This window comes from Gymnoscopelus braueri, assembly GCF_963280865.1.
Source record: "Gymnoscopelus braueri genome assembly, contig: SCAFFOLD_124, whole genome shotgun sequence".
NCBI lineage: Eukaryota > Metazoa > Chordata > Actinopteri > Myctophiformes > Myctophidae > Gymnoscopelus > Gymnoscopelus braueri.
The window spans coordinates 1-23,969 of record NW_027660916.1 but is presented as its reverse complement, the minus strand read 5'-3'; the positions used below and the strand labels follow the sequence as shown (position 1 = coordinate 23,969).

The following is a 23,969-nucleotide window of genomic DNA, read 5'->3' as shown; positions in this document are numbered from 1 at the left end:
AGCAGGACAGGCCATCATCTGAACAGCTTTCTACAGTCAGGATATCTCAACGGTTTCACAGCTTGATGGATAGGAAACAGGCTATAGCAATACATCAAAACTGTACAATACATCCTAAAATGCTACAGTAGTTGATAACCACTGAGCGGGTGAGGTACATTTAACATTTAGCAATTGTCTGGTCAATACAGTCTTACTAGGATCAATGCTATAGAACCACTGCGTTGCAGATGTCATGACCAGCCCTTGGTCATTAGTTTAGATTGGAGCTGATACTGCAATATGATTTAAATGATTTATGTAAGCATGAATCTGACACGTCTCACACGCACGCACAGACAGACAGACACACAGACACGCGCGCACACACACACACACACACACACACACACACACACACACACACACACACACACACACACACACACACACACACACTATATTTGAACAAATAAGCAGAACTCCCCAGAAGTACAAAAACAGGCCCATGCTGTCACATATCTGCAAACATACGGTATTTCGCAGCTGGGAAAGTAGAGTCCATTCATCTTGTAGACGCATACAATACAAACATCACTACATTAGGCCTGCAGCTATAACAGCCAGGACTGTGTCTGTCAAAATGCCCCACATTCTCTTATAACGTCAGGCTTCATTTTAGATGAAAGTTGATCAGTGTGTTGCAATCTAACGTTCTTCTTTCTTGTGTACCACTATTGACACATGCTACCAGGACCTTCTCTCCTGTGTCTCCACTACACTGTGGGTGTCTCCCTCTCAGCTTTCCTACCGTCTGTCTCCCCTACACTGTCTCCCTCTCAGCTTTCCTACTGTCTGTCTCCCCTACATTGTCTCCCTCTCAGCTCTTCTACTGTCTGTCTCCCATACACTGTCTCCCTCTCAGCCTTCCTACTGTCTGTCTCCCCTACATTGTCTCCCTCTCAGCTCTCCTACTGTCTGTCTCCCCTACACTGTCTCCCTCTCAGCTCTCCTACTGTCTGTCTCCCCTACACTGTCTCCCTCTCAGCTCTCCTACTGTCTGTCTCCCCTACACTGTCTCCCTCTCAGCTTTCCCACTGTCTGTCTCTGTCTCTCGTAGTCTCACTTGCCAGATGATCGGAAATCTCCTGCCTGCTGATACGTCTGGGTAAATCTAAATTCAGTGTACTGTGTATATGGGCTAGAACAGCGGCAAGAACAGCCGCTGACAAACCTATGCTGCACTGCTTTGAAAACCAAACCTGATACCATCCAAATATGGACTGCCCTAAAGTCTTTGCATTGGTTCTGATGCTGTTATGTATATACATATCTTTTTTATTTCAGCTTTCTTACTTACTTACTTTCTTAAGGGACATATGTTTGGTGCCAAACTCAATATGGTTCCTCTTTCGGGTCACTGTTTGAACACTCCCTAGCTCCCTCCTTCCTCACCCAGAGGAAGAAGGATGAAAACCCTCTAAATCTCTGCCTAATAGATGGTACCCTCCTCTCCTCGCCTCCGACTCCGGTTGCCCCCTACCCTTCAAGACCATGAGGCCAGCTCCCCGGTCAGGGAGCAGTTATTGATGGTCGGAGTCGTGACCAGTGACCATGACATCTGACTGGGTCAGTGGAAGCCTCCCTCCCCTCCACCTCCCTCAAGTTTTATCCCTCCATCCCAGAAGAAATATTTATCTTCCTGTCCCTACTGGGGACAGACTGAAGGGCAAGAGGTGAGGCTGACAGGCAGGACATTCGTCCTAGAGACGTTCCCTAGACAGTTGTGCGTTGACTCCAGGGCCCCCAGAGGCACCCAAGGGCCCCCAGAAGGCCCCCAGGCAGACACATGCATAAAGCAAAGGATATGAGCTTGAATTCTCCAGTCACGGTATCGCCAAAATCAAGTTCAAGTTCATTTGAGAGGTACACCAGGGGTGAGGGGGTAACTCATTACATTACTCTCATCACTGTAACTGTAGGTTCTGTGTACTTGTGTACACAAAACAGGAGTCTGCAAGAGTTCATGCTTAGTGGAGTTACATTACACAGTTTTACATTTTGAAAGAGTCAAATGTCACAAAGAAAAACTATAGAAAGTGCACTCAGTGGACTGCCAGAGAACCTCTGACGTCATCGATATGCTGTCATAGTGATGTCATCAATATATCATATTGATGTCCAAATATATGGCTCCGTATTTGGGCAAGACTGATCGCAGGGACGGTGGATCTGAGATTATGAATTCACAAAATGTGAAAAATATTCATACAAAAAACAGATTCCCACTATGTGAAAACATTTGGGGGAGTTACTTCCTTGGTCTACTGGCAGTGTGCACAAGAAATTTGGCACTGATCTGCCCAGTGGTTTGTAAGATTAGCCACACACACACACACACACACACACACACACACACATGCACACACGCACGCACGCACGCGCGCGCACACGTGCACACACACACACACACACACACCTCTTTTAGGATGACAATATTGGGTTAGAGTGCCATCTAGTGGCTTATTGAGTAATGTAATGTACAGGCAATGAATGTCCCACCACACTCTCTTAGGGCCCATCATGTGGAATCAAACACAAACACCCACATACTGCCTGGCAAGATTCGCTTTTTTATCACTCAAAATAATGCAGAAGTTGCATGTCAAACGGAAACATGGTCTTCATAGTGACAGAGTTATCGGGATTTATTTTTCATTTAACCATTGACGTAAAATGTGTCTCCTCATGTGTTTGTGTGAGAGAGGCAGGGAAAATGTGTGAGAGACATAGGCACCAGGCAGGCAGACAGACAGACAGACAGAGATACTGGTAGTAGGTTACTATGTCTGAGTCAGTATAACAGATTTAGCAGCTGTTCGATAAAACCAGAAAGACCCAGGAGGTCAGGTTTTGAAAGAGTTTGTATTTATTCAGTATGACATGGGCTATTACACATGCCCCCCCTTAGCCCCTTGTGAAACCACTGTTACAATTTTCAGAACCACAAAGGCAGCCAATGGCAAACATTTAGACCCCCCCTTATTGAGCTTTCTCTCTATAAATCTGCTCCCTCTCACCCCAACCCTCCTTTTCACGTTCTCTATATCTCTTCTGTCTTTTTTCATTCTGTCTATATATATTCTCTGGGTGGGGGGTGTTTAGCACTGACTGGGGCCGGTCGGACGCGGGGCTGGCGCCAGGTTTGATCGCCTGTTTCCGTGAGAGTATCGAATCATGCTAAGTGTAACAAGTCCCTGCGGGGCTGTAACCCCGGCCAAACTCACACCTGCATAAACGGCACATATGCACATTACCCTGCCAGCCCTGCACTGTAATGTAATGGATGGCCGCTATTCTCATTAAACAAATCACCCCAGATGTTTTTTTATATATATATATTATAGAACATTCCAGGGTCCAGTCGCCCTTGAACGGCTGAAAAAACGGTTACACCAATTGACATTTGTGACATAATTTCTCCAAATATTTTATCAATATCGAATGAAACCAGAACTTTTACACTAGAAAAGAGTAACTTGTATGTTTATTTTCAAAATGCGTCCCTTTTAAATAACTAAACCATATGGACACAACAAAAATCTATTTATTTATTCAAATAAGTCTCGGATAGCAACTCTAGTTGTTTTCTTCCAGCGATATGTCAGCACCGATCCTTTGCCACAGGGAAATGGTTCAAAACCCCTTCCACTCGGCTGAACCCCCATCCCTCTGGAAAGAGAAGTGGTCGTGACAGCCTCGGAGGCCTTAACGATGTGTTAAAAAGGGTTTCACGAACAACGAGAACCAATTCCCCACACCCTGGGGCCCCCCTTGAGCGTCGATGTGATTTTAGGATCACTGACCAGAACGTGTTTATGCAAACGAGCAACGGGTCCAGACAGCTCGCTGGGAACTGGCTACGCTGATTTCATTATGAAAATATTACTGTTCACAAAGCTCTCTGTATGCTGTGCCACACCGATTATTTCACATTCATAGCAACTGACATATATGACCGGTGTGCCCAGATGCTACTAACCAGTGATGTGTTGAAACTGCTGATGACATACTGCAGCACGGAATCTGACGTTTCTTTACCATTCAAGTGCGCTTTTATACTTTGTTGTATGTTGGTGTCGTACTGCGAAAATTGCCGATCTACAAGCTCATAACGCGTGGCCATGTGCCGCGTTGTGAGCTTTTAGGTTGGCTATTTTTGTTTCTTTTTTCTTTTGTGAACATTTCAGCTCATTACGACAAAATAGGGATGCCAGGTTGAAGGTGACAAAAAAACAGCATACACTGATCTCTGCAAGTAACAACCTTCACACAGAGGAAAGGTCAGGTCAAATCATTTGACCCTCTAAAAACACCTAACTGGCCTTTGGCCTGTGAGAATCCAGATGTGCAATCGATGTGAGAACAAGCGGGGAAATGACCTCCACAAATCGGTGTATTGGGAACCGGTGTGGCCAAGAGATTAATCCGTGAGATGTGATGTGCATCAGAGAGCAAGGGAGGAAGGAAGTGTTTAGCCACGCTGTATCTCTGGCAGAGCGGAGACACTCCGCTCTCTGACCCTTGCTGGAATCGAGGTGATGTGCTGTTACGCCTATTTGGACTTTCCTCCGTGGGGACCATCGGGGCCCATCGGGGCCCTCTGCAGGCAGGCCACCAGGGCCCCGCCCCCGCTATGACCTCACAAGCTCAGCAGTGCCAACTTAAGGGAGGGCCCTTGGGCATAGCACCATGGCGGATGGAGAGGGTGGGGTTGTCAATGTGATGTATTCTTGTTTTGTGATATTCTGAGTGAAGTCATGGTCTGGTGTTTTCTGTCTCTCTCCCGCTCTCCTCCTCTCCTCCTCTCTGCGTGGTCCCTCCTGTCATAAACTGTTGCCTCCTGTGCGGCAGTAACTGTGCATCCTGCTCCGTTCCAGATGTGTTTAACTGCCCTTCAGAGGGCCACAGAAAAGCCTGCCTCTCTTGGAGACGAAGGGAGCTGAAAACCAGCAACTGTGTCCGTCCGTCCGTCCGTCCGTCCGTCCGTCCGTCCGTCCGTCCGTCCGTCCGTCCGTCCGTCCGTCCTACCCCACCCCAAGATAGAGTAGCTCCATCGGGAATAGAACGGAGCATCCTAACCAGCCACACCTCTTCCCTTGTTCGTTTGGCATCACCAGTCATCACCACAGTGCCGAACAACCCATGCTTTTCCTGGGCAGCAAGATGGACGGAAGTGATGAATTGATAAATGGGTCTAACCCCACAAATACACGAATCATTCTTCCTGGTTGCTTGCAAAAGAACAAGCTAGGCTATTCTGCTGTAACTCCTCTCTTGCGCTTTCGTATCTCTCATCCCAGTGCATCCCTCCCTCCCTCCTTCCCACTGTCCGTTATCATATTTTCTTTGATTTACGCACAGTTTCTTCCGCTCAACTGTAACTGTGTCATCATGTGTGGTGATATACAGCCCCATTACCCCGTTCCCCTGCTCTCGTAGTGTGGGGGCGGCAGTTGGCCTCTGGCTGAAGCCAAAGAAACTCAAGGCCAGTCGGAGCTGAGCGTGTCCAAGAAGTTCTCCAAGCGTTTGAGAGAAAACATCACACAGTCCGGCGGCGTGGAAGCATGTCCCCGATACTGAAACAAAGGCCTCGCTGGCCCAATCAAAGGGGCTCTGAAGGATCTCCAGTCCCAGCTGGAAAATAGCAGATCTACAAGCTCACAGCACATCAGCATGAGCCGTTGTAGGGCTTGTAGATATATAGGCTATATCCGGTATGCAACTAGTATGATAAATAAATCAAGCTTGAGTCCATATGGGGGAAAAAGCGCCAACTACAATAGAGGCTTTCCAAGTGAAGTCAGGTCATGGATTAATATCTCAATCGTTAGCAGCTGCTGAGTTGTTGTCACCTTTATACAGGAAACTGTTGTTTCACCGTTTGCTACCAGAGTACGTCTCTATCCAGCTATGGAACATTGACTTGATGGAAGGATCTCTCTTTGTCTCTCTATGTGGTGTGTGTGCCAGGGAGAGCAAAATATGTTTCTGTGTGTGCAGTGGTGTAAGTACATTTACTCAAGTACTGCACTTAAGTGCAATTTTGAGTTTTTTTTTTTACTTTACTGGAGTACCACACCCTTCTACTAAACTACATCTCAGAGTCAAATATTGTACTTTTACTCCACTACAATTATTTGAAAACTTTAGTATAGTTACTTTGTAGATTTTTATTACAAAACATACAGTAACCACTTCAGCCCTATATACATTTTGGCCATTTGAAAATAGCCGATCTACAAGCTCACAATGTGTTGTGACGCATTGTGAGCTTGTAGATCTACTATTTTAAGTTTATACTAAGATTTGTATACATTGTATTCATTTGAAAACTTGAGACATTCTGCATAACATAACTAGTACTTTCTATTTTTGTACTTTATGTACATTTTGATACCAATACTTTTGTACATTGCAGTATTGATACTTTTACTTAAGTAAAACAAAAAACCTTTTTCCACCACTGCGTATGTGTGTGTGCATGCATGCATGTATGCCTGCATAATGCATGCATGTGTGCTAACACATTCATGTATAACAGGCCCATATGTACATAGGCACACATGATTATTCATGTTTGCATGTGGGATGAACAGTGTAATGAATGCTTGGACACATGGTCTGTGTCCCGCCGGTTCTCTTTGTGAGAAATATGGAGCCTTTAAAGTCAGCAGGTCTTTTCAGACTGTGATTTGAGGAGCCCATAAAAAACAGATCTGAGGAATACCTTGATGGATTTAACGCAGGCTAAAGTCTGCAGGCTCCGATGGCTTTGTCACATGTGAGGGTATAACCTGGGGGCTGAGACAGTTCCCTCTCGGTTTGCTTTATACGTTGATAGTCCCTTTCTGCCCCACAGGGTTTAACCTGAACTCAGCTTTACCCCTGCCCCCTGTTGGCCTGTTCCCAAACACAACTTTACGACAGCAAACACACAGCCACGGTTTTCAGTTTTATGCAGATATATACTCGTACTACAGTGTCGCTCGCCGAATAAAATATCAGCATGTGACTGTCGTACGTACGTAAGTATAAATCAGGCTTTAAAGCTGTTGGTGTGTGTGAGTGCTGAACTTACACAGGTTTTTGCCACAGGCTGTGAAACAGCCGAAGGCTGATAAATAGACGGGAAGGAAAAGTGACGTTTGAGCGACCTTTTGATGATTGGCCGATTTACAGCACGTGACCTTGTCTGCTGGAAACCTCGTCTGCTGGAACATGGCTGCAGCCAAGCGGAACAGAAATCCATAGGTCACCACATTCGGCCCGATTGTGGTGACCTATCGATTCGGCGCAACACTCCGGTGCCTTTCACACCTTAAAAAAGCTCCGGTCGGATCAAGAACCTGACACGTGCTCCAACAGGCCGTTCAGAGCAATAGTAGGGAAAATCACTTAGTTGCCAGCCCGAATAGAGCCCCTTTGACTTCCATTATAAACTTTTTGTTAAATTTGAAAAATGAAATATGTAGAGGTCTTAAGTTGGCCTACTGGCAGTGTGCACAAGACATTTGGTGCTGATCGTCCAGCAGTTTGCGAGATTAGCTCCAGGCAGGACACACACACACACACACACACACACACAGACACACACACACACACACACACACACACACACACACACACACACACACACACACACACACACACACACACACACACACACACACACACACACACACACACACACACACACACACACACACACACACACACACACACACACACACACACACACACACACACACACACAAAGATGAGTAGAACCTCTTACATACTGCTAGAAAACTCATTAAAAAAGGGCATGCATTTGTTTATGTGTGAGTGTGTGCATGATGATGTACATGTTTGGAAATGGATGAGTGTCGCTTGATCCTTGAAGGAAACACCAGTGGCTGGTAACCATCCCTGCGGTTAGGTTGCGTTCTCAGCCAATAAGTAGCACCATCTCATTCCCAGTTCTCCTCACCAGGCCAACTAATGACACTGTTGCCCCCTGAGCCCTCTCGAATGCCCCAAGTGAAGAATCCGCTTGACAGAGCAGAAACACGCCTCACAACCTCCAGCCAGGGCCTCTGGATGACTGCATGATTAATGAACACATGGGCTAACTCACTGTTTGTTTGTAGATGAGATGGCATCCATTAGCTCATTATATGATATCCTGGATATGTTGATTAGAAGAGTAGAGCTTCTTTGTGTTTTGTTGATGAAAGTCTCTTTCGTCTATTACAGTGATTATAATTATTCGTGTGGTTTTCCCTGTTGATAGAGTGAAGATAGATACAGATTTGAGATTAGATGGAGGCTTTGTTGTGCTGGGTCTGGAATCACACATCAGACGATCTTGGCAAACACTGTTAATTGGTGTCCGAACTCCAAATAAAACACATCATTGAATAAATACGTGAATGGAAACCAGGACTGACTGCTGTCCTATAATAGCAGCTAATGGTTTCAGAGAACAATGTTATAACAGCGTAAACATCCTTCCTAAGCTGGAACAAATATATATTTGGATCATATCCCTATAAAGCCTAAAACAATCTTGGTTAGCCCCTTACATTTGCAAACCAGTAGATGCAAGGGTCAAGGAGATACAAGGGTCAAGGAGATACTGTATATTTGTGAAATATGCTTTTTTTTTTTAAAGGAAGCTGAATGCTGAGAAGTCCATGTCATGGGAACTTCCACCATGCCTTTGTCACCACATTCCCACACCAGGAGTGTCCCATCTGGTCCCCAATGGTTCAGGAAGGTCCCGGGACCAGATCTTGGTCTAAAACTATGATATAAATGGGACTGGGCCTGTTGTGGCCCTGCTGGTTGGATGTTTACTCAGGTGAGCTGTGGTTAGTTGTGGTCCTTGGGAGTGGAACCACAGCCAAGAAACTACTGCACTTTAAGAGGAAACGGGAGGGAAACTTGGCGTCTACTGGGGACAATAACTGACCACATGATACCAAGTGTCACTCTGGGACTGGGCATGTCATCATAGGTGAACTTACGGCGAAAATACCCCAGCATTTGTTGAAAAGAGCTTATCTTCAAGCTCACAAAGTGTCAACAACACATTGTGAGCTTGTAGATCAGCTATTTTCACAGAAGAGATTTGATGTCGAAGGAAAACATTTAGTGGGCCAAGTACAGACCCCTGGGGGACCCCTGATAACAAAGTATAAATGGTTTGCAGTAAGTGGTTACAAAACAACAACTCCATAATAATAGGAAACCTATCAGCCTAATCTCCACCCTAGCCATGCATACTTAATATGTGACTTACTTATTGACTATGGCACAATGGACCTACATTATTGATAATGGCACGGCACAATGGACCTGAATTATAAATCTAATATTTTTGTATGTTTTATGTGATTTCGAGGTGTTTAAGGTATGTTTTGAGACGCACCAGGCTTCAATAAGAAGGTAACTGATGTTATCAATATGATGTCTTTGTTATGACAGAATACATTTTAAAAGCTCAAGTGTGTTGCCTTCAGTGTCAGCTAGGGCTGTAGTACTCGAGACCGGTCTCGGTCTCGAGACCGGTCTCGAGACCGCTTTTTGATTTACTCGGTCTTGTCTCGGTCTCGCCCATAATTTGACTCGGTCTTGTCTCGGTCTCGCCCATAATTTCACTCGGTCTTGACTCGGACTCGGACTAAGGGACTCGGGACTCTGCCCCCACCGAGTCCACTCGAGTCCAAGACCAAGTCACTACAATGCAAAAAATTATTTTATTATACCCATATTATGAGGAGCCTATTCACATTAACATTCTAAGAGAGCTGTCTGGCGCTTATGGACAGCTGTCTTGGAGCGCATCATCTCGTGGTTGACAGCGCAGCAGCAGCAGCAGAACACACTCTGCCATGTCCCTCTAGTTTATTTTATTTTTAAATTATTTCCACTAACAGCGCAAGCTTTCCAGGTGTTTATTTATTTATTTATTGTGTGTTCACTGTGTAGCCTGTGGTTGTTTTAATAAACGAGATTCTCTAAAGATGATTAGAGACGGCTTTCAGTAAGGTTTCCTTGCGCACATTATTGATTGCCAGTGGCTGACAGCGCGTGTGCGCATCTAATCACAAAACCCGAGGCTTGATCAACAGAAAAATATAGATTAATACATTTGACAAAATACAGCGAAATCCCAAAATTATTAGTCTTAATATCCAGTAAGCAATAGAAATGAACTGCAAACAAATTCAAAGTTATAGGCTATCAATATCACACAAAAGTAGAGAGAAGCTGTGATCTCACCTCACAAACAAATGGACAAGAAATAAATAATCCTTTTGCAAACAACATCCATGTTGTCTATTAGCGCCATTGTGGTATATGGTTATGTTTGTTGTTCATGTTTCATTGAGAGGCAACGAAGTTGCCGCCTTGTATCATGTCATCATTTCGTGCCAGTCCACTGTTACGGCTGCTGTGGTGTTGTTTTTTATTAAGCTGCACTAAAATGAATTTCACCCACTTTTTTACTTTGTAAACCTGTGATGTGACAATAAAACTGATTCTGATGTTCTGTTTGTTTGTCAACAATGATCTAAATGGAAAGTTTATTTCAGCTATGTGACAGTCCTTGTTTAAGTTCATTGCCTTCACCTGTTGTTCTGCTGTGCGCAACAGGGCATATCTCCGCCAGGCCAGGTTTACCTACCCAGGCCATGAAATTCATAGGCAGTCATCGTAGCCAATTAGAATGAAATATGCTAAAACTGACTCATGTACTGATACAGTACCGTCGCTGTTGGGTGGAAACCTTGTATGTTCCTTTTTTTTATTATTATTTAAAAACTGGTGAAAATAGCCAATCTACAAGCTTCAATTATTAATAATTAAGAAATATTATATTTTAAATAGTGCAAAATCAACTAAAGTCATTGTTAGTGCAAGTTCAATCACATTTAATTTGAATGAAAATAATTTGTGGGGAAAATACATAAAATCTGTGAATCTAATGTGATTCATATGACCCCTACTTCAGTCAGTGAAGTCCAGGGCTGAATGTGACAAATATTGAGACCAATATAACTTAGTACAAATATTGGTCATTTGCCAATATGGGTTATATTACACAGATAGTTATACTATTCTTGTACTATATTAAAATAAAATCATCCTTAACCTTCAAATTAAATTCATTATGTCCGTGGACTTAAAAAAAAATGCCCTGGCATTTGGCCTTTGTGCCCTAGAAAATGACAAAAGGCCAAGTGGCCTTGCCCCTGGCCTAAAATGATGAAATTCCAGGCCTGGTCACAATGCATCATGGGACGCATTGTGAGCTTGTAGATCTGCTTTAAAAAAAAATATATATATATAACTACTGTAGCCTGTTATTATGACGTTTACATATTTTAAAACTGAAGATGCAAACGCATATTGAATGACAGTGCGTTTAAATCGAATGTCTCACCAGTGTTTGAAACACTGATTCATTGTGTGAGACTTGGTTGGTCAATAACTTTACCATTCACATGTAATTCAGTCATTAAAGTAGCACATATCGATGTGCTATGTAATGATGGCTCCTTGTCATTAAAGGGGAGTAGTTTTCATTGTTCTGTCTGTAAGGAACATTAATGTGTAATGATGATAATGGCTCATTGGTCAATTTGGTCATTGTTGTTTGGTCTAGGTTTACCATTGAGATGTAATTAATTCAGTAAAAATATCTAAATAGCTAATTGCTCTGCCATTCATTAAAAGATGCAAAGAATGTTTTAAATGTCAAAATAAAAACAAAACAAAACTAGAAAAAGTTCCTCGGAGCACAGGTCTCCGCCAGGTCAGGTAGGTTATTGTTGCTTCCTGGTGGCACTATAACAGGCCAATGTGAAAAGGGCGGCATTTCTTCCTCTCTAGTGGGAATGTGTGTGGAAAATTTCACGGAAATCGCATGCTGCGTTCATGATTTGAGGCATTTTGTTCCAAACTGATCTATCCTGCAAACTTTGGAAGCTAATGTTAGCAAATTAGGATGCAATATGAAATATCGGACACATCCGTCTTGATCACATGACTATAGAGATACTGTGTACTGATTTGCGTGATTTTTGGATAGAATCTGAAGGACTAATAGCAACAAATTAGTTTTACAAAAGTCAGCCTCCTGGTGGCGCTCTAACAGGCAGATGTGAAAAATGCAGGGCAAGGGTTTTTCCTTGGCCTCTAGGGAGTGTGCAAAGTTTCCTGTGGCCTGTCATAGCGCCACCATGAGGATGATTTGAACATTTTCTATAAAAAAAAAAAAATTCTGGTCTCGGTCTCGACTCGGTCTCGCCTCCGGTCGGTCTCGGCCTCGACTCGGTCTCGCCTCCCGTCGGACTCGGTCTTGACTCGGACTCGACCCCCTCCCTGGCCTCTCGGACTCGGTCTTGACTCGGACTCGCCCCCCCTCGGACTTGGTACTGACTTGGACTCGCTTTAGGTGGTCTCGACTACAGCCCTAGTGTCAGCATTTTCCGCAATTTGCCCTTCACTTTGTGACCCAGAAGAAATGTATGTACTATCAGTGACATTGAGGTACCAAAAACAATCCCAAACATTCCAAGGTCACTTAGGTCAGAACCCTCAATAGCAGAGCAGCTTGGAACCTTTCAGGTCCAGCTGTGCGATGGACCAACAGTGCCATCTACTGTTTAACACAGGGCCAAACTGTGCGATAGAACAAACTTCAACCAGTCCAATAGCACACAACTCTCCCAGCTGACTGACACCTCCTTTTCTGACAGACATCTCAGGTCCACCACATAAGGGTCATGCTGTGTTTGTTAGGAAATTTAATTTGAAAGGGAATTTGGCCTTGCATTCAATCTTCAGAAATAATGTACTCAACAGAGAGCAAAGAATCTAAATAATATATTATAAATTCAAATCTGCCCATTGGCTAAACTCCTAAGCCATGATTAGATAACGATGTTACAGTTTGAGGCTTTGTTAACAACCGCATGAGGATCCTTCTGTGATACTGGGATTTTATTTATGGTTATGATCTTTTGGTCTCAACCATAGCTTAATTCAGGACCCAAACATGCTATGCAGTGTTGGTCACAATAGAGAAACAGAATGTGTTTAGGAATATGCTAAATATGTCAATGCAAGAACTGGAACGTGTCCAATCTTTTATTCTTAAAAAAAGTTATATAAGGCACAGTCAGAAATATATGTTGAGCACTCAATACCACAAAATACAGTTCAGATCAACATACAGAACTATCTTCACTAAATTGAGTATGAAGTCATCCCTAAATTACGGGCATAGACGTTATACTGCACAGTATGTCATTAGGAACAAAAATATTTAAAATGACACAAATATGACCAACTTGGGATAACATTGATAGCACCCATTCTGCAAAACAGTAGATATTGATGTTATTTATCGCCACAATTCTTTGGAAAAACGATAATGAACGTCCTTGTTTTAGCAATATCATTTTATATTTTTGAGAACTTTGTATCATTTGATTCTCAAAATACATAACCACAGCACCAAAAACTCAATAAAAACACACAGTGTAGTAACGGATCCCACGAAGAGCTGCTTTGATCAATATCAGTATAAGTCAAGTATTGGTGGAGTTTATCACTCATTAGCACTGTTCCGTTTTATTTCAACCTGACACAGATATCTGCTCAACATGTGATGTGTCACAGAGAAAGAACTAGATGGAATCGATTAGCTGCAAATAGCTGCAATAACCAGCTACAGTGAATCTTGACTAAGAAAGTGCTACTGTGCAGGTGTGATTTTTTTTCCCCTCAATTGATATTTCTTCAATTAGGGAAATATTGTGCAACTATCACTAACACAAAAAACACACTCAATAAAATAAAGGTGTTTCACCCCGATGGCTGTGGTTTAGCAGGACGTAGCAGTGCACGCTTCTGAGTAACAAGGCAGGCGTGCTCTTTACATATGTATAGCTAGCATGCTAACTTTAATGTCTGGACGTTTGAATTTACTGAAATAAAGAATGTTTGATAACAAATGCATGAGCAACCAATGGCCTCACACGGTTGACAACCACACCGTCCAAGATGCTAATCAATAGGGCTGCAATAATCAGTTATAATCTAGGTTGAGATTGCAAATAGTTCTTGCATATTGATATGAAACATATTTTGACCTTCAACATAGCAAGCTCAGCTTGACAAGCCAATCAAATGCGAGCAGTCAGACCTTGAGTCAGTCAAACAACACTCTGACGCAGCAGGATGTAAGAGGCAGGCCCCGGGGTGAAACACCTGGTTTTAAGGAGTCCCAAAAACTCCAGAATTAAATCTAAATACAGTAAACTACAGTAAAAGAACTGTTTAAGTGTTTAGTTAGCTGCCAGACAGCTACATTCCCAAAAGTAACCTTGTCTAACAAACAATGTATTAACACCTGGCTACTGCCATGAACCACCAAAACCCTCCGTCTGATAATGTAAACTCTGTCAATGGGACCTTGCTACAAACTCCTTCACTTCAAGTAACGACCAACAGACAACAAAATTACAAGGATCCAGCAGATTAAAGCTGTAAGTCAATGAGAAATAGATGAGTATGTAGGCTGTTGTCTTTCTGTGCCCCGGTTGAACAGCTTGTTGTTTACAACCAGCTGGCTGAGAGACGGCCAGGTGAAGATCTTTTGGGGCTGCTAAATACCTGGAAACATCCAAGCAAGACAGGAGAGCATTGAAAGAGAGAGAGAGGGTTATTTAGTCCAAATTTTTTATCATTAAAGAATACAGAATTTGGATGAAAAACAAGTCGGGTTTGCACTATACTTACCCTATAGACCAGTGGGTGTGGTTGCATGTAGTTTGAAAGAGGCATATGATCTTAAATCTACATTACATGAGTGTTACTGTAAATATGAGCAGGGTTCACACCAAGAACAGTTATGGAAACGTACCAGATGGCGAGTGGGGCTGACAGAGCGAGAACGCACAGGGCTGGCACTCCTGCTCCGACTTCTGCTGCTCCACTGGAAGAACACACATATCATCCTTTTACTGAACATTTGCCTATTATGACATGCCCAGAATAAGGATGGTAGGGTTCATGTGGTTAAATTAACACAGCTACTACAGACATGCAGAATAGTCTCAATAATGACTAGGGCTAACTTCGACTAAAGAAATTGTTAGCCGACTAATATAGGAACTTGTTGATTAATCGATAGTTGATTTAATCACTCTCTTGTGTGTCTGTCATGCAGAGACCAGCCTTTTCAGGTTGGTGAGGTTGAGAACTGAACATGGCTACTGGCTATAATTGACGTACAGACTGGTAGAATTAAAGAGATATTTTTAGAGTTTACTTGATACATGTGCTCATAATTCTTCAAGAACAAATTCATTCAGCATGGAAAAAAAGCATAAGAAAGTCTAATCAACTAATTATCAAGTCTTGGTCGACTGAGACAAAACTGATCAATTGATCAATTATTATTATTATTATTAATAATAAATCATTATGAGTGGACAGCCGTAATAACAGCATTTGTGTGTGTACCAGAGCGCCTCTTCGGGTCAAAGCCTCTCCCTTCACGATCACCCCATCCTCTTCCATGAGGGCAGGCCACACGTGGTGCGCCACAAGAGGGGCGGAGAACTCTGAATCGTAGCTACGCCGATACCTGGAACACGGAACAAATACAGGATGAAGAGGAGAGGAGAGGAGAGGAGAGGAGAGGAGAGGAGAGGAGAGGAGAGGAGAGGAGAGGAGAGGAGAGGAGAGGAGAGGAGAGGAGAGGAGAGGAGAGGAGAGGAGAGGAGAGGAGAGGATGTAATCTTCATAATGTGTGAGAGAATGCAATACTGTACATGTGTTGAGGCTGACATCTAGTGGTGGGGACAGTAAATGAACAGCTAAAGAAAACATGTTTTTTTAGACCAAAACATTACTATTGACTGTTACATACAGGAGTGACATACATCAGTGGTTTTAAAGGTTGTATTATTACAATAAAGTGATTTGATTTGCTGAACCTATTAGACAGTTCTAGCTGAGTGATCATCACTTTCACATTACTAATGATCATTTCTCAAAGTTTTCTTGAGTGTAAATGTCTTCTGAAAGGACCACCAGTCATCTCCAAAATATGGTCAGGTTATTCATATCGGGGTATTTGGTCAAATAGATCAGGATATTTGATTTGTGTCAATATCGTCCCACTGTGGTGCTGAATGTTTGGTGGTGGTCCAGCTGGCCCTAATCAATTTGTGCATGTGCGTTCAGAACATATCACACAGTCACTGACTTGCTGTCACTGTACAGTTCTCCATCACTGGCGAAGGCCAGGTCCAGAGGTGGCTCCAGTGTCTGCATGCCGAACGCCACCCGGCAGGTCTCTCTGATCAGAGTGCTGATGAGGACGAAGTCCACCTCCGGAGGGAAGGAGATGCGCGGGTTCACGTTCATGGCGTTGATCACATCCTGTGCAAAGGACATTGCAAATGCGCCATCAAAGACAATCCTATGACCCCAAAACCGGCCTAGATACCATTAACTAACTGCTTAACCACATGAACCTCGCATCCCTATTCTGGCCGCTTCATAATAGGTGAACATTCCGCGAAAATAGCCAATGTACAAGCTCAGTGTTGTAAGCTTGTTTTTTGATTTTCCAATATATTTTCCGCTGCGAGAAACAGTGTGAAGACTTCCCTTCCTTCTCCATTGTACATTGACTATTCTCGCTTAAGAGTTTTGGTGTAGTATAGACTCCTGGGGGACTCTGATTAACTAAGTATATACTGCAGTTCCTATATACTTCATTGACCGGGGTCAACAAAGTATGACTCAGAAGTATGACGTACATCATCACATTATTAAGCATTAACAACTTCTTAAACCCTACAGTGTAGGGTTAAAGTTGTCAATAGCTGTTGCACGTTGCAACAGCCAATAACTCTTTGTATTTGTGATGTCATGCAGCAGACATGGCTAAAAAGAAAAGTTCCCTACGTTGACGCTGGACTGAACGTCATAGAGGTCCAGGTTTCGGACAATGTAGTCCACCGCTGCTTCCTCCAGGCTCTCAGGACCCAGGTGAGAAGGTGACAACGTCTTCCTCACACGCAGCTTGAACTGACGGTAAGCTAGCTTGCCGACCTGGAAGGATTCCTGTGAAACGCAAACAAGAAGAGGTTAAGCTAGCATCAGATACTCACCTTCTGCTGGTTTTTTATTTGGCCAGCGAGATAAATGGTTCTGAACTGTGTGTATGCTATTTGTACTGACAGTGAAAAATTATGTAAGCCATGCCCCAGTGCAAATACTGCAGCATTCATGCTTCTGAACTCTAAAAAACTTGCAGTAGTCTAGGTTAGTGGTTTTCAAGGGCAGCCAGTTTGGTATGCATTAGGCCACGGACCCCCATAACACTGAGAGTGTACAAATGGAACCAAATGGACCCGTAAGGGGCCATTTGGTTCCATTTATACACTCCCAGTAACAGACCTGTAAGGGTTCATTTGGTTCCCAACAATCAATCATTTAGGATCCCCTCTAATGCCCTCGCAGACTCCTGGAGAGTCCCTGGACCCCACTTTGAGAACCAGTAACCCAATACACCCCAGGGCTATTTTTCTTTTCACTTTTGGAGCTAACTTAACACATAGTGTGGCCTTCTGGTGAACAGCATCTCTACACTGACACTGTAGAGCGTTCCCAAATGTTTCTCACCATGACAGCGATGAAAATGATTCTCTGGACCATCTGCAGGTCATCAATGTAGCGTCTCAGCATGCTCTGGGCCTCCAGGCGCTCCACTGCGTACAGGTCGCTGAAGCGCGACACCAGGCGGGCGTGTCGGGACGAGTTGGTGAGCTGGGCCCTGGTGGGGGACTCGCCCCTCATGGGACTGGAGGGACGACTGCGTCTCATGGGCAAGGGGCTGGGAGAGCGACTCCTCACCAGCCTGGAAGAAAACAATTCGGGCTGCACTATTGATTATCTTCTTATAGATTTATTTTTTGTCACATTCCTGAGCCAATAATTTGATGACCAGGTCATCGGTCAATAGGAGACTCAGTAGTTATTGTCTCAGGAATGCAGCAAAAACAAAAACATCTCCATGAATTCAAGGCTTCAAGGGGTGTAATTGATAGAAAATATGATTTTTTTGGGGTGAACTACTCCTTTAACTACTTAAGCCCTATTTTATACTTCAGTGTACAACAGTATTGCTCAACAACAGCGAAAATAGGCGATCTACAAGCTCACAATGCATCGCGTTGCGATGTGCTGTTGCGGCCCTAAAAACAATAAACCAAACTGTGTGTGTGCGCACTCACCTCTGCTGCAGTAAAGCCTTCTCTGAGGTCAGATAAGACACTTCATCCCTGAGCAGGCGAATCTGACGCTCATAGTCATCCAGCGCGTCCATCTTCCTCTTATAAATCTCTACCTGCTCATGTGCAGCACGCAGGCTGATGCGCGCGCACGCACACACACACACACACACACACACACACACACACACACACACACACACACACACACACACACACACACACACACACACACACACACACACACACACACACACACACACACACACACACACACACATACAGAACGTTTCATATGAAATAGTGCATTTAATGCAGGTCAATGGGAGTGTGTATTGTGTATGTATATCTCTCACTCTGCTCTTAGTTGCAGTATCTCATCTTCTGTGGCCAGCAGAGTGGTTGCTGACTTATTCTTTGTGTCATCCAGTTCCAGATGAGCGTCTGTTAGCCTGGTAGGACAAAATAAATTAATCATGTGACCTATTCTGTTTACTTCCACGTCTGAACTTGGCCCCTCCTTTTTCCCTCTACACCAAACCCCTTCGCCAAAAACAGCGGATCTACAAGCTTACAACGTATCACAATGCATTGTGATGTGAGCTTGTAGATCTGCGTTTTTAGTATGTTTGCCTATTATGACATACCCAGAATAGGGACACTAGGGTTCATGTGGTTAAGATTTTAACAGAATTGCAGCATTGTGTCCCTCAACATCCAGTGTTTCTGTGTTGCCTCTTGTGTTGTAACTTGTATCTCTCCTCCTTTTATGTGTTTTAATACTTTTACTGACATCTCAAACGGATTGCTTGTATCTTTGGAGAGATACAGTAATTGCTATTCACCGTTGAAACACCCTTGTTCTCAGCAAACTATCCACACCACCTGTTGTTAAACCACAGCTGTTTTGTTTCTGCAATAAAAGCCCTAATATAAACGGTTCCAAATAATAATTCAATAGAACAAAGAAGAAAATAAGAAAGAAAAAAAGCTTTCAGGCATTGATGAATACATGAAAAAGAACTAACTACAACAACAGATTAATGGAACAAACCCTGACCTCAAACTGAAACAAACAACATTTCAAATATGTATTTGGTGTTTTTATTAATCTGACCATAACTATGCTCTCACATAAACTCCCTCTGCTGTCAAATTATGTAATGAACCAGGATGTGTGAGACAGACTTAGACTAATTATGCCATATGCTCAGCATTTTAAAAATACTTTTTAATGTTATTTCTAAGTTATAAATGAATTGCAATGTAAATTGTAACCTAGTTTTGCCATAATGTTACAATGTAGGCAGTGATAGAATAAAGGTTGTGTTCTGTGCAAACATTAATAGAATAATAACAGTGTGTGTTTGAAAACAAAATCATATATGTTGTTACATTGGCCACTGACTGAGCCCAGAAGGAAAACTCAGCTTGGTTTATACACAGCCGATCTACAAACACAATGAGTGGGTTTGTAGATCGGCTGTATTTGCCTTGGGACTGTCGTTTCCAAAGGGAAACCTGTGAACATACACACACACACACACTCTCACACACATCCCACCGGGATTTTCATGGATAAGCTTCAAAAACTTGTTAAAAACATGATTTAGTGTGGAGTGGATCATTAGAATCTAGATTAACTGTGTGTGCATGCGTGCGCGTGCGTGCGTGTGTGTGTGTCGTGTGTACGTGCGTGCGTGCGTGCGTGCGTGCGTGCGTGCGTGCGTGCGTGCGTGCGTGCGTGCGTGCGTGCGTGCGTGCGTGCGTGCGTGCGTGCGTGCGTGCGTGCGTGTGTGTGTGTGTGTGTGTGTGTGTGTGTGCCCAAATAAAATGTATTATTAGTATTTTGACTCACTCTGCTTTGACAGAGTCTAGCTGCAGACGGGTGGAGCTGAGCTGGGTCTCCATCATCTGTATGTCACTGTCATGAGACTGATTCAGCTCCCTGATCTTCCTGTCCTTCTGCACTGAGTCCTGAAGAGAAGAGAAGAGAAGAGAAGAGAAGAGAAGAGAAGAGAAGAGAAGAGAAGAGAAGAGAAGAGAAGAGAAGAGAAGAGAAGAGAAGAGAAGAGAAGAGAAGAGAAGAGAAGAGAAGAGAAGAGAAGAGAATGTTATTATATTTTATTGAGCTGGATTTAATTTGACTGAACCTAATTGAAGTGAGCTTTTTCATAATTAAAATGAGTGTTCAACATTAACTATTAGCCGTACAATATGCTTTACATCAGAGATGCTACAATATAAACCAAGGGTACCAGACGTTTTCGGCAGTTGATCATTTAGCCCTTTTCCAAGGCAGGCATGATCACCCAGTGCCAGACAGTGAAAACCACAATTGATTTTACGTTGTTATAGGCTGCTAATTACAATAAAACATAACAAAGAATGAGTCAATCATTTAATATGAATAATAAAGGTAAGATAAATTCTGACTATCTGGGGAGTAAGGTTTTATGCACATCAAATAATAATAATGGTTGATAATAGCTGTTTTAATTAATCATAAGATATGATGTTTAGTTTTCTTTCCAGGAATGAACCATGTTCAAAACTAAAATTGGTTTCCAATGAGAAGACAATCCAGACAAATCAGGTCACCTGGATGAGACTCAGACTGGTGTCATTTGTCACCGAGGGGCTTGCCATGGAGAAGCAGGTCCCCAGCCATGGCAGCAAGCGGCTTTTGAGGGTGTCCACCCCAGCGTAGTGACCACCTGATCCACAAAGGAGAGTTCACATAAGTAATGATGACTGTGCTTATAAAGGAGCTCGTGCTTTGCAAAGCACCCAGTGTTGTAAGTCAGACCTGTACCTTCAGTAGCAGTGTAGTTCAGAATGGTGAAGAGTTGGCCCTGGATCTTGGCAGTGAGTTCGATCAGCTCACAACATCTGTTCAGATTCTGGTCACAGGAAAACACCTGTAGAGGGTGAATGTGTATGAGAAGAGAATGAAGAATGTTTAACCACAAACATTTTCTGAATTATGTTTGAAAATAGCCGATGTACAAGATCGCAACGCATTGTGGTGAAATGCGTTGTGAGCTTGTAGTCTGAGCTTGTTGTCTGCTGTTGTTGGGGAAAAAACAAATGTTATTTTATTTTAGCCTATATTCATGACATTCTCAATATTGGGACACAAGGGTTAAAGTGGTTACGACTCTCCGGGCTGCTGCTAGTGTCCGTCTGTTCACAGATATCTGTACATTTGTTTTGCCAGTTAATGTCAAGTTAATTGCCATGCAATGTTAATTAAACATTTCAATTCAGACAGCTATAAATGTATGAATAGTTATAAATGAATTCTAGCCTACATTATTACACATACGTATTTTGAGGCAGTTTTTCTCACTGCATGCATAATTTATTGTGTGTCTCCATCATCATACTATTAGTATTTGATAACAACGATTTGTCATCAGTTTCATATCAAGGGCTGTTTGATGACAAAGCCATTTCAAATATGTGATATTTGTACTTTTGCCTTATTTCTGGTAGGCCTATCCATCTCTTTTGTGATTCCGTTCCCTTCAGTCATTAAATGCAGTGTTTTGTGTGTGTGTGTGTGTGTGTGTGTCCACCCCACCCCCACCTGTAGCCTAAAGCAGTGGTTTTCAAAGTGGGGTCTGGGGACCCACAAGGATCCTTTATGAAGGGGTTCCAGGGTGTCCCCAGCAAAATCAGTAACAGTTTTAATACTTGAACCCTACTTTCAGCTATTTATTAAACATTTGGAAAAATATTGAAAAATTTGGAATCATTTTGAAAGCTTTCCACAACGCATTGAGACCTTCTCTTATGGGTGTCCCTGGCACACAATATTTTCAGATGGGGTCCGTAGCCAAATACATATCATTTGGGGTCCTTGACAGTGGGAAAAAGTTTCAGTAGCCTACCACCGGCCTAAAGAATACTCATGCTACACCACCACTGTCCAGTAGAGGCAGTAGTCTAGACGGGAGGAATGGTCTCACGGTAACCATAGCGACGGGCGTCCATAGCAACCAAACTTTGTCCGGAAATCAACGTAATTAAAACAGGCATACATTCCTTTACTGAAAACGTTACACTTGATTGTATTAGTTTAATTGTTTATACCGGTGTTGCAATGCTTTACTCACATGCATATTGATATGCGATATGCCATGACTCCCGAATAACTTGTCTAATGATTCAGAAGAATTGCATGCATAAAAACATTTATTCACATTTTTAAAAGCAAATTGAGACTGAAATGGACAATATTTAGGGAAAACATTTCTGCAGAAGTCGAATCCTTAAAATTGAAAAGGAAAATGTCAGTCTCCTGCAGAGACAAATATCACACAGTCTTGTAAAAGTACACCTGAAGTGGTGTGGTCAGATTTAGGTCAATGATGGTTTATTAATGACAATGACAGACTTACATGGTAGTCTTTGTACCAGCTCTCAGCCTTGTCCTGTAAAACGCTGAAGGAAGAAGTATTCACCAGTCTCCTCAAAGTGTCGGCCATGTCCCTTACCTCTTCTTCTGAACCCTCAGGCTCTAATCTGTCAGTGCTTTAAAAAAAAAAGAAAAAAGAAGAGAGAAATGCTCCCAGACAACCGTGGTGGGTGGGTTTTTAATCCGCACCACGACAGCGCTGATGGGCGGGCGCACGGCACCCACACACACCCGTTTTTATGGACAGTTGTAAAAATTCCAAGCTGCTCGTTTGTTCCTCCACGTTCGATTTCCAAACAGCAGTGGCAACGACTTTGACGATCTGAGTGACTGACAACCGAGACAGAGTCACGTTACGTTGAGATCAAAACAAACTCATTATGTCTGTCCGTCTTGTCTTGTGTGGTGTGTCGTTCTCCTCCTGTCCTGAACGATGTAAAGAAGAGGACCATTGTAATGCATACTGTCAAACCAAAACGCTCGCCCCAAAACACAGTCGCCCCGGGGTAAATCCGGTGACCTCGGAACGGTCACAACCTGGTATTCCTGTAACCTGATTCAATTGATCGATTGAATACTTTATTAACAGGGATTTCTGGTGATAGGCGTGGACTTTTTACAGGGACCAGTTCCGAATTGCAGCCACCTGTAAATGCTCTTTTAGAGCACCTCAGTAAACTATATGTATGAACCCAGTGCCAGTGGTGTGTTCTAAGTTTTTTTTCGGAGGGAGAGCTACGCTTTCCCCCAAAAAAATCATAGGCTACTATGTATAACACACCACTGGTTAAACTAGCGTCATGTGAACCATGGCTATGCTTAAACCTAACCTTATTCATAAACGTAACATTAGTAAAAGTATGCCTGATGCACCCTGATTGATTCCTAACCTCAATCCTCAGTAAAAAACAAATACAAGAATACAAGCGAGCGGTGCGCGTGTTTTGGGGCGAGGCTTCCGGTTACCGTTTCAAGCTGTCAAACGACACCAGTTAGTTAGTTTCCGACAGTAAACAAGCACCAAACTGTATGCTGCACTGCTGTGTGTGTGTGTGTGTGTGTGTGTGTGTGTGTGTGTGTGTGTGTGTGTGTGTGTGTGTGTGTGTGAGAGAGAGAGAGCGCGCGTGCGCGTGCGCATGTCTTTACTGTAACAGAGTATTTCTACATTGGATTGCAGTATTGATACTTTTACTTAAAGC

The 23,969-nt window shown here is 43.1% G+C and overlaps 1 protein-coding gene across 1 annotated transcript; it reads right to left on the bottom strand.

Annotated features, from left to right (window-relative positions):
• Positions 1–14,612: 14,612 nt before the first annotated feature.
• On the bottom strand, positions 14,613–22,840 carry spata18 (spermatogenesis associated 18; the record flags this gene model as incomplete). Its single annotated transcript, XM_080457458.1, has 12 exons — positions 14,613–14,712; positions 14,963–15,034; positions 15,565–15,688; positions 16,313–16,488; positions 17,020–17,178; positions 17,740–17,974; positions 18,351–18,485; positions 18,704–18,799; positions 20,206–20,324; positions 20,949–21,064; positions 21,163–21,268; positions 22,754–22,840. The coding sequence occupies 12 exons, from the start codon at positions 22,838–22,840 to the stop codon at positions 14,656–14,658; spliced, it is 1,482 nt and encodes a 493-aa protein (XP_080313584.1). The 3' UTR covers positions 14,613–14,655.
• Positions 22,841–23,969: the final 1,129 nt, after the last annotated feature.